At 46.6% G+C, this 12,201-nt stretch overlaps 1 protein-coding gene across 1 annotated transcript in view; it reads right to left on the reverse strand.

The window, feature by feature from the left end:
- The window catches only part of LOC119962094 (low-density lipoprotein receptor-related protein 1-like), a 2,271,162-nt gene that overhangs the window by 133,418 nt on the left and 2,125,543 nt on the right, over positions 1-12,201 (reverse strand). Inside the window, 2 exon segments of the mRNA XM_038789946.1 lie at positions 546-668; positions 4,336-4,465. Coding sequence (XP_038645874.1) covers positions 546-668; positions 4,336-4,465 — 253 coding nt within the window.

Here is a 12,201-nt window from a genome sequence, read left to right on the forward strand (position 1 = left end):
CAGGCAGCTTTTCTCACTTGATCCAACACTATGCAATTTTGGGAAAACTCCCCCCCCCCCCCCCCCCCCCCCCCGTGCGGTGGAATTTTTCTGTTGCTCGCGCTGTCAGGATTAAATGCTGCTCCTGAAGTTAATGGACGTTCAACTGGCTCACCGAAAGTAAAAGGGGTTATTAGGAACTCCTCCCTCCCAATTGGATGTCCGCAATGCTGCTATATCCCTATCTCCAATGTGTAACATGACACCAACCATGCTTTCAGGTTACAATGGAGGAAATCTTTCAAGAAACTTCTGCTACACACCCACCTGGGACCAACGGCTGCAATAATAAATGCAGCAATAACTGGTCCACACCTTCTCTAAACATTATAGCTTACCCAATTATCTCCTGCAGACACAGAAACAAGAAAAGCCCATTAGGTTTTCCCAATTTTCTTCGATCAATCCCACTTACCAGACTACCCAATACATTGTTCTATTTTTCTATTTTGGTAAATGTACAAGACATAGCATTTACTGAATTTAAAAGAATGTGATTGATGTACCACATGTTTCTGGGTTTTCGTCTGAATTGTCTCCACAGTCATCCTCTCCATCACACAGCCATGATAGAAGTTTACAAAGTGTATTGTTGCATTGGAATTCATCTATGTTACAGGTTGTTTTCACTGCAAAGAAGAAGCATTGAACAATCTGATTTTCCAATTCATGTAACCAATATAGTAAATATAGGATCATCAATTTTAATACAGACAAGTCAATTGAAGGATGAGTAATTCAATAGACTCATTCATTTATAGATCAATTTAAGTCTCTTCCAGTTTCATATTGTAATTTATTTGACGGCCAAAATGTTTGCTCTTAGTGGAGAGCTCCGAGCTATTTTTATAGCAACAAGAAACAAATATGCCATGTTCACTATATTTCTATAACCCTCTGTAATTTTGTTTGAGTGGGAATGAAAAATTAAACCTGGTGCCACATTCTCCTTTTTTAGCATTTACTTACTTGTATACACAGACCTGTTCAAACTTGGGTTGGGAGAGAGGTGAGGGCTGAAGTGGGTTCAATATCCCGTCTGATGGCTGGAATATGAAGCCCAGGTGATTTTGACTCCTGGGACACATTTGTATATACGCTATCACTCCTTCACTCATAACCGAATGGAAGCATAAGATGGCCGACAGATTGAACCATAACGTTGGAAGACTTGAGCGCATGCTTGCCAGCATCATTTTATAACTGGCAGGGTGGTTAGCACTGCTGCCTCACAACATAAGGGACCCGGGTTCAATTCTGGCCTTGTTGAATATGTGTGTGGAGTTTCTACCCTTGTCTGCGTGGGTTTCCTCCGGGGGCTCCAATTTCCTCCCACAGTCCATAGATAGGCAGGTTAGGTAGCCTGGCTAAATTGCCCCATTCGTGTCTATGGATGCACATGTTAGATGGGTTTAAGGGGATAGGGTGGGTAGTGGGCCTATGTAGGGTGCTCTTCAGAGGGTCGGTGTAGACTCGATGAGCCGAACGGCCTCCTACACTGTAGGACTTCTATGGTTATAGGGAAAACCACAATGCTCCCTGCTCATTGACTAAAATAGTGGTTGAACCCCCAATTACATTACTGGAGCCTTAGATTAAAGTGCAACGGTGGGGCACACCACACAAATGCCAGGCAATGACCTTCTCCAACAAGAGAGAACCTAAGCATCACAGTCAATGTTCAATCACATTCCCATTGCTGACGCACCCCCCCCCCCCCCCAACTATCAACATCCTTGGGGTTACCATTCACCAGAAACTGAACTGGACTAGTCATATAAATACCGTGGCTACAAGGGCAGGTCAGAAGGCTGGAAATTCCATGGCAAGTAACTTACCTCCTGACTCCCCACAGCCTGTCTGCCATCTACAAGGCACAATCAAGAATATGATGGAATACACTACACTTACCTGAATAAATGCAGCTCTAACAACAAGCTCAAGAAGCTTTATACCATTCAGGATAAAGTTGCCTGCTTCCATCCAGCAGATTAATCATTCGCTCAGCCCACCAACAGTACACCATGTCTGAAATATATACTATCGACAAGATGCACTGCAGCAGCTCACCAAGGGTCCTTTGACACAATCTTCCAAAACCACAACTTCTATCACCCAGAAGAAGAAAGGCAGTAGATACATGGGAGTACCTGCAAGTATCCCTTCAAGTCATACTCAATCCTGGCTTGGAAATATATCGCCATTCCTTCAGTCACTGGGTCAAAAAACCTGGAACCCAATCACGAACAACATTGCAGGTCCACCTGCTGTGATGACCATGTGCTTTGGGAAAAGCATGTATTTTGTTTTGTGCAATGCTCCCTTTAAGACCAGGGTGAACTGGGGTGTATTCTGACGTCATTAGGTTCTTCAAAAATGGCCATTTGACCTGGGATTTCCCTAGAGATAAACAGCTGAGAAGCAAATAGTAAATAGCAAGCTAACTGAAGTGGAGCTCATTCAGCCTGCATTTTTTATTTAGCAGTTCAGAAAACATAGACATTTGTGTCAAGACGAAACAAATGTTCTCTCCAAATGGAACAGTTTTATGTTTGGCATAAAACAAATCCTGTCTTTGAAGCAGGTCTCAGATAATAGAACAGAGACTGTTCTACTGTGTGTGTTACACAGCTGGCAAGAGTAGGAAACTGAAAACAGGCAGGACAAGAGATGGTGGATCAAAAAAGGTAAATTGTTGCTGTTTCAGGGTTGCCAGAGGCTATGAGATCATTGAAGGGGTTGGAGAAGGGAGTCTCTGATGATTCTATGCCACCGCGACTGTCATCACCAAGATCAAGTTGAAGGCAAGCTTTGACAGTAAAAGGAACATGTGGCAACTGGGGAACCCCACCCACACAGGCACCCGCTCCTTCAATCACCACCTGCTTCACCTGTGACAGAGATTGTAGGTCGCACATTGGATGCCTCCATCACCTGAGAACTTATTTTTAGTGTGGAAGCAAGTTACATTCGATCCCTAAGGACTGCTTAAGAAGAAGAACGTGGACTGCAGCAGATTAAGAAGGTATCTTTTCACCACATTCTCAAGGCCAAGGAGGGATGACCAACAAATATTGGCCTTGCCAGTGACTTTTGCATTTCAAGTCAAACAGAAAAATGTAGGCCCACATTTTCTAGCTCCCTGCGATCGGTTTTGCCCCATTGGACACAGCTCACCATTGGCCCTTGTCGGGATCTTCCAGTCTGCCGCCACAGCATTTTGCATGGCTCACCTGTCCTGTCACCAGGGAACCTATGGCAGGCACATATTCACTGTGAAGGGCCAGAAAATGCCTCCCACCAATAACTGAAGACATATGAGAATAAAACTCCATGATTTCCCCATTAGTAGTATATTATACTGACGCATTACTGATTTGATTTCTGAAAACAAAGTGTGTAAACTGTTTAAAACGTATGAAATCAAATCCATTCTTTTCAACATTGTGAATAGTTCTGTTCTTCTTTCTCGCTTTTCTTTTACTTGCACTCTGTCATTGTTACTTGAATCTCCAGCCAGGATAATAAAGATTATGGAACTACAGACTCGTCTTCAATTTTCTCAGCGAGACAGAAGTGGGAATCTGTAAAATTGTTTGGTTAAGAAATAGCACCAACTAACCAGTCATTGTTAGCTAATTTTATGATTATATTTCATTGTTCACCCCAAATCAAATGTAACAAAATGCCTGCCAAAATTCCTCTGTGGATTCTTTTCAGCACAATGGTTAACAGATGTGTATCAAATTCTTGTGCATACTATTCGACAAAGTCATTAATCCTCCACATCGTTACCTTGTTGACATTGATTTGTAATGGTAGCAATGCATGCATTAATGCATTTGTATGGAAAATTTCTGTCAGTCATTTTAACACTCATTTCAGGCTGTTCAAAGAGATGAGGTAATGCCTTCAGTAAAATAAAAGACAGAGGTTTTATGTTATATTTGTTTGTTTGCAACTCATGTAGCTGTTAACATATTCCCTTAAGATGTTCGCAATAAGTTAAATATGACCACTTTAAACAATGCTAAGCTCACTGAAGGATTTAAACTCCCTCATGTAGGTAGCAGACAATGAGAAACAGCTGGCATTGAAGGCATTCAAAGCTTTGACGTAAAGCCATCAACCAAGGGCCCAACCATATGGAAATAGAATTTACTGAACATATGTCAAAGTGCATTCATAAAATACAGGTAATAAACAAGTTTCACTAATGTGGAGGCATATCCCAACCCAATGCAACCTGAAAATTAAATGGATAGGAGTGAAACAATGTTAAGCTACTTTAGTTACCTTGTTCACAGCTTTCTTCATCACTGCCATCGAGACAATCAGTCTCTCCATCGCAATGCCATCTGACAGGAATACAGTGGCCATGCTTACACTGGAACTGATCTTCTTTACATTTAATTACACAGTCTTTCTGTTGATATAAATCACATGCAAGATTTAATTTAATAATGCTTGTTACCAATGGCATATGGCTAATTACAATGGAGTCAAAGATTACAAAATCATGCTGTTAAGCATCTGTTATAAGCTTAGAAGTATTAATGACGGGTAAAATGTGGTTCTTTTTTTCTGATCAAGTAAAGGTGGCAAGAACAGTTAGTCATGTCACCCCAGGAACAGACAATACTCTGTACACGGTGAACTAGAACAAGCAATTCACAAAACATGTATGAAAGTTCTGCACAGAATTATTTATGCATGGCAATTCTTTTCTAATTTTCAACAGGCAACAAGTTTGCACAGCAAAGTAGAGACTACCAAGCATCACATATTTAATTCTAACATTTTATTACATTTAATCATCATTCATAATACATGAGGTGATGGGAAATGCAAATTATTGTTTTAATATATCTGTCTAATTGCATCAGAATTCAGAGTTCTTGATCTTCAAAGGGGCTCACTAAAATCCCCGGTGATTTTTAACAGTTCCTACTAAATTTTGCACTGAAAAGTTCAAATTCTTCACTATGATGTTGTTTGTGTCAAATTGTCATAGTTTATCAACTTGGGGGCGGGGGGGGGGGGGGGGGGGGGGGGGGGGGGGGGGGGGGTAAAAAAAAATTATACCCATAGCACCGATCAGGGCTTTTGCCTCCATTTCCCTGTCCAGGAGTCTATTGCATGGGGTCGTTTTCTGCTTAGGACAATCAACCACCTGTGAGCATATCGTACTCGAAGGAACTGTGGGGCAGAACCTTACCATTATTTTTCGAAGTGTCAGTTCGGGTGAGAAAACTCACTGAATAGCCAGCCTCTTTAGCAAGTTTTTTTCCCACATAATTAAACGCAATGCTTGCGGCAGCTTACCTCTGGTTTGCTCGCGCCAGAAAAAGTAATTTCTATAACCAGTGGGGCGCTCCTTTTAAATGTCCCTCTAGCACTCTGTAGCACTTGTTCCAACTCCAGGCAGGGGGCAATGACTGCCAGGAAGACAGCACCATGTCTTACAGACGGAGACCTCAGCAAACCTCTTGATGACATCGAGCTGACGCGGGAAACTTTGTCCCCACGATCGGGCCGATGTCCAGCTCATGAAGTGACCAACCCCGCCAGGGCCTGTGGCTGCAATTGTGAAAGCCTGCACACTCCAAAAAAGGGCGGGACGGCAGAGTCATGCAGCCAGGGTAAGTCTCCCTCAGACATTCCTTAACAGAGCCCTCATACTTCCTCTACCCACCTCGCGGGATCACAGCGCCTGCCATGCACAACCTCTCCCCCCACCCAGTACCTCCAGTGCACCTCAAATGCCTGCTGCCACTCACTTCCCATGCCTTCCAGACACCATCCCCATCTGATGTGGCATGACTCCCACCTACACACTTCCAGCATTAGCATGGCATCTTTAAGGGATGATCTTTCGCGGACCACAGTACCCACTTAAGGCCTACCGTGTGGGAGCGCGCAAACCCTGACTGATGGGGAAAAGCACGGTACCCTGGGGGCAGGAGTATTGACCAGGAAGTCAAGAATTAAATACCTTGTTTGCTTCAGATGCAGCAGAAAAGGCCACATTCAAGTACGTTTCTGTGACAGACAGGGCGCACCCAGTTTTTAAAAAACATACCAGGTCTCCAGTGCATGAAGTAAAGAATCACAAATAGAAATCGGAGGTTTACAGTTTAAATATGGTGTAAGTAAGCAAGACGGTTCCCATAGAAATTGTCGTCATGACAAGTAAGCATGAAGGTCGACGCGGAGGTGTCTGCCATGCTGGTGGGTGAACAAACCTATAAGTACCTTAGATGAGGAGCCTAGCCCCTGAGCCTAAGCTGCACAGTTGGTAACATACATAGGGGAAACCTTAAATATTTTAGGTACAATGATAATTCCGATGTTGTTTCAATAACAATCTGCTCAGTTCCCCATGATCGTTGTGGCAAGGCAAGAGCCAAGCCTCATGGGGCGAGATTGGCAATGTCAGATGAAACTAAACTGGCCAGAATTTTTCAGGACATCAGGTAACGCTTTAGTCGTGCAAGTATAAAGATATGTTTCAAGCTTGCCCAAATATAAGTGGTAAGGGCCAGAATTTACGCAAACCCTGGATCGACACAGAAACTCTTCAGAGCTAGGCCCACCCCAGATATGCTATACCAGAAAGTTGAGACAGAGTTGACACGCTTGGAAGAATTGGGGATCATAAAATCAGGGCAATTCTCTGAGTCGGCAATCCTTATTGTCCCTACCTTAAAACCTGACCACTGTCAGGATCTGCAGTGATTACAAGCTCACCATAAACCAAGTAGCCCGACTTGACAAGTATCCGATCTCTCAGAGAGAAGACCTCTATGTAAAGTTGGTGAGGGGGGGGGGGGGGGGGGGGGGGGGGGGGGGGGAACTCACATATACAAAGCTTATGCTTATTTACAAGTTCAACTGGACGATGAGTCCAGGAGATATGAAAATGAAAATCACTTATTGTCACGAGTAGGCTTCAATGAAGTTACTGTGAAAAGCCCCTAGTCGCCACATTCCGTCGCCTGTCTGGGGAGGCGGGTACGGGAATCGAACCGTGCTGCTGGCCTGCTTGGTCTGCTTTAAAAGCCAGTGATTTAGCTCAGTGAGCTAAACCAACCCCTAGATATGCAACCATCAGCATACACAAGGGACTTTTCCAATATACCAGGCTGTTCTTTGGTATATCATCTGCTTGTTCAATATTTCACCAGATGATGGAGAACTTGCTGCAAGGAATTCCAAAAGTTGAGGTGCACTAAGATGACCTCTTGGTGTAAGAGTCTTCAGACGAGTAGTATCTGGCCAGCTTGGAAGAAGTCCTTAAAAGGTTCAGAGGTACTTGAATCAGACTAAACAGAGAAAAGTGTACTTTTCAGGCCAGTGCAGTCATGTATTTTGGATTTTAGATGGACTCGAATGGCACATACCCTTTAGAACATTAGAATATGAGGTAACAGCCATCAAAGAAGAGGTGCCTGCCCCAAAGAATGTCGCAGAATTGAAAGCATCTTTGGGCATGGTAAATTACTACAGCCGGTACATCCCCAATTTGGCAACTGCGTTAGCGCCGCTGCACCAACTTTAAAAAAAGCACCTACCCTGGTGTTGGAAAGGCCCACAAAACAAGCTTTACATCAAGTCAAACAGGCCCTACAGTTGTCCACCTTTTTGGTCCATTTCAACTCAGGCAAATAGTTCATTTTAACCCGCTACCCTTCGCCTTATGGGATAAGGTGTCCCACAAGATGGAGGATGGCACAGACAGGCCCATCGCCTTGGCGTCCCCAACACTCACTGATGCAGACAAAAGTATGCACAAATTGAAAAAGAAGGCCCGCTGCGAGATATGGTGTTAAAAATTCCATCACATGTGTACGGCTGCTGTTTCACCATTATGACCGACCACAAGCCATTATTGGGGTTACTCCACGAGGATGAAACAATTCCACCTATCACTTCGGCCAGGGTGCAGCAGTGAGCTTTGCTATTGGCAGCTTGTCTCTACATTTGCCTCCATCGACCGGAGGTGTGGATCTCCAATGCAGATGCCCTGAGTCTGCTCCTGCTCCCCCAAAGTCTGGCACCACCACCTGAGCCACATGAGATTATCCTGGTCATAAGTATTCTGGAAAGCCTGCCAGTCTCACTGACCTACATCAGGAACTGAACTCAATATGATATGGTCCTCTTGAAGGTTAAACGAATGATTCTAAGTGGATGACACGATAACATGTCAATGACACCAGAACCCAGGACACACCAACTGAGGACAGATGAACTTGGTTGTGAAGACAAAGTATTGCTCTGGGCAGAACCATCCCCAGCAAGAGAGCCACTGCTGCAACGTGTGCACCTTGGCTAGACTACAATGCAACCATTGGCCAGGAACTACATATGGTGGCTGGGCATTGACAAAGATATTGAGAATCTGGTTCATCAATGTGACTTGCCAATCTCAGCAATTCTTACCACTTGCGGCTCATCTGGATCCTGGCTATCTGTGGACAAGGTTACATCCTCCGCGGGTTGCCCTTTGCCGGCCTGCTCAAAATCCCCGTTGTACTGAGATGTGCAACTCCTCCATCTGCTCCTGGTCTAGTTGCTCTCCTCTCTGCAGTGCCAGATTGCGCAGAGTACAGCAGACCACTATGAGGCAGGACACCCTCTGGGAGCTGTACTGGAGCACTCCCACTGATTGAGTACAGTTGAGTGCATTCAATGGACCTGCGTTCTAACCTCATGGGGGAACGGGACCCTGCCACCTCTCTTGAATAAGGTGGCTGATGAGAAAATTCACCATAATGTCTTGCATTGGGGGCCACATCTATGTCATCTCTGTTATGTAGATGTGCGCATGAGCCTTGGAATTCAATGTTTGGGGGCTAGGCTTCCAACTATTTGATTAATATAACCCCCAGCTCTCAAGGTTAAGTGAGTCTTCCAACTTGCACAGCCAGCCATCGATACATGATTCCTGTGCAGAGTCTGCACATTCTCCCCGTGTCTGTGTGGGTTTCCTCCGGCTGCTCCAGTTTCCTCCCACAAGTCCCGAAAGACGTACTTGTTCGGTGAATTGAACATTCTGAATTCCTCCTCAGTGTACTCGAACAGACACCGGAGTGTGGCGACTGGGGGATTTTCACAGAAACTTTGTTGCAGTGTAATGTAAGCCTACTTGTGACACTAATACAGATTATTACTATTAGAATCGAGTGTTGGGCAAAAAAATGGGATTGGTGCCATCATTGAAAGGTCCTCGCCATTTCAAAAGCAGTTAAGTACTTTCTACTGAGAAAAAGAGGAAGTTAAAACACTTATGTGCTAGATGTTTATAAACATTCTGGATAGCTTCACAGCATGGTATTTGACATGCAGTCAAGCGTGAAGGGAAAGTAAAATAAACAGTCCAGGCAGCTGGCTGTCCAGAAGCTATTACCATGTCAGTTACAGCTAACCAAAAGCTATTTCCCTTTGAAAGTGAATAGAAGCCTCACTGATCAAAGGATCTGAGGGGATTTAAATCATTGTGATGTGGTTTGGCTTTCTATGAAGTAACAGCTGCTGCTTTCATCACTTCAGTCTGAGGTATCAGATGTAAGGGGCTGGGAAGTGAAAAAGCAGTAATTTTTCACTATATCTGCCTGGACTGCTTTTTAAACTTCCAGGCATAGGTGACAGATGGGTTGGTCTCTAATATGGGGTGCCTCTGATAAGGGGGGAGTCAGATGGGTGGTGGTCTTGTCAGGGTGGTCTCTAATATGGGGATCTCCACTGTGGGGAGTCTGATTGGGGGGTTTGATTGGGGAGGTCTCTGATCTGAGGGGATTTGATGCTGGGATATGAAGGAGGGAGGTCTGATGGGGTCTCAATTGGGGGTCTGATGGGTGTCTCTGTTGGGGTCTAATAGATCTCTGTTAGGTGTCTGATGGGGGATCTTTGTTGGGGATCTGAAGGAGATTTAAGTCAATCTCACGTGTGCGGGCTGTTGGGATATGGAGGGTGACCCGTAATTCCCGTGGTGGTGGGCGGGAAATGGAAGGATGATCCTCCCTGTCAGCTGGGGAGGGGCAGGATTTGCATTGTATGGGGGTGGGGGAAGCTAGAGAGGGGACAGCCACCAGATCTTGGTATCGGGCTGCCCATTAAAATTGGTATCCCAATAACAGGAGTCCTGTGAGCTCCCTGCCATGCATAACTTTACATGGCAAGGGACAGGGAATCGCCCCTGGGTCCTGCTATTGGCCTCAGCGCAGACCAGGAGTGATTCTACTCTGGCAGGAGAACTTTGTCTCCCAAACGGAGAATCCTGTCCTAAGTTTCATTTTGTACGTGAAAACTAGTGCAAATCATGCCAGCTGTCCAGCGCCATTTCCATGGCAAATCGCTCACACTTAGCAATTGGGTGCGATTCTCCAGAAAGATTTCTAAGTGTGGTAGCAAGCGGGACCTGCCGCGAGCTTCCAGGCACTTGGCCCAGCGAGGCCGGCATTGCTATTTAATGTTAATTGGTTCACTTAACGAGGCACCAAGAGTTCTCGCCGCAAATGAAGGCTCGCCAGCCGATTTGCCAGAACCGTGCTCACCAGGCCCCCGCTAAAAAGGTCGAGCAACACTTAAGCAGCTCCATCACAGCCAACCGCAGCCAGCTCACAACAATGGCGCCCAGGAGACTGGCCCCAAGATTCGGGGTTGCAGGTCTGGCCAGGCTCCTCGGCGCAGTGGAAGCCAGGAATGCTGTCCTGTTCCCCCGAGGGTCCTGGAGGGTCAGTCACAGGGATGCCAGTCCTGCCTGGGATGAGGTTGCGGCGACTGTGAACAGCGGGAGTGTGACCAGGAGGACTGACCTCCAGTGCCAAAAAAAGGTCAATGACCTAGACCGGGCAGCATGAGTGAGTAGACATTAATTCCCCCCCCCCCCCCCTTCGCAACACTCCATCCACCCCCTACTCTTCATTCGACCCCAACTCTCCATCCACCACCCCTCCCCCTTCAAGCCCCCCCCTCCCCAACCCTTTCTTCCAACCCTCCCTCCCACCACTGTGAACCCCGCGTGTGGCTCACAATGCCCTCTCTGTGTCACCTCAGGAAAAGCTCTCCCACAAACAGCGGGAGAGGGCTCAGACTGGCGGTGGGGTGCCAGAAATAAGAATCATCACCTCCATCGAGGATCGGGCCCTGGAGGTTATTGGGGTGGCCAAGGACAGAGCGGTCTCCAACAGAGAGGAGGGTGGATTCTGCAGAGGTGAGGAACCACCTGGCTCCACCTGGAGCACCGGTCAAACGTGAGTTGTTATTGCCTGACTGACTGACCCATCCCTCCCACTGACCACATGTCCATTCTCCAGCAGGTCCTCCAGCCGGCAACGCTAGCCCAGCCCATCCCTCTCCAGCTACCCAGAGAACAGCTGGGAGGGCAGCTATGAGGAAGACACGATCAAGGCGACACAACTGTCATCCCCACTTCCACCAGCATAGATATCTGCATCTTGGTGGGAAATGTTCGTGGTCAGGCTTCTGGGGCACAGTCTGGTGAGCACCACATTGCTGCTGATACACATCAGGTGGAGGCAGCAACCCCCAGGCGAGTCAGCAGTTGGAAGTTTGCTGGGTCCCAACCTGATGCTGAGCCTGTGGAAAAGTATTCACGAAGCTGATGGAGACGATAAGGAGCAGTCAGGACATTCAGAGGGAGATGTCAGCAACACTCCAGCAGATCCATGGCTGATTGGAGGAATCACAGAGGCTACAGGTGCAGGAGATGCCGCTGGTAGTGCGTGGCACCTAGGCCAGCAGTGGAAAGCCTGGAGCACGATGTCAGCACCATTAGTGAATGTCTAAGGCGTTGCACAGTCAGTGACGGCCATGGCCGAAGGTCTCGACAAAATGCCTGCCTCGCTGTACCAGGCTGACCTTTATGAGGTTCTGTGGGACATGTCCCGCTCTCAGATGAGAATGGGGAGGTGCTACGGAGTTTGTCCCAATCACAGGATGACATTGCTGAGGTGCTACAGAGCATGTCCCAGTCACTAAAGAGCACCGCCGAGGGTGTTGACATGATGGTGACCCACCAGGGCTGGCAGAGCCAGATGATGCAGAGGCATCCGAAGCTCGGACAAGCTGCCTCTCTGTCCCATGATGAACCCCAGGGCCCTATGGGCACCAAGCGAGACAGGGGGTAATGAGTGC

The sequence above is a fragment of the Scyliorhinus canicula genome, chromosome 2 (assembly GCF_902713615.1).
Source record: "Scyliorhinus canicula chromosome 2, sScyCan1.1, whole genome shotgun sequence".
NCBI lineage: Eukaryota > Metazoa > Chordata > Chondrichthyes > Carcharhiniformes > Scyliorhinidae > Scyliorhinus > Scyliorhinus canicula.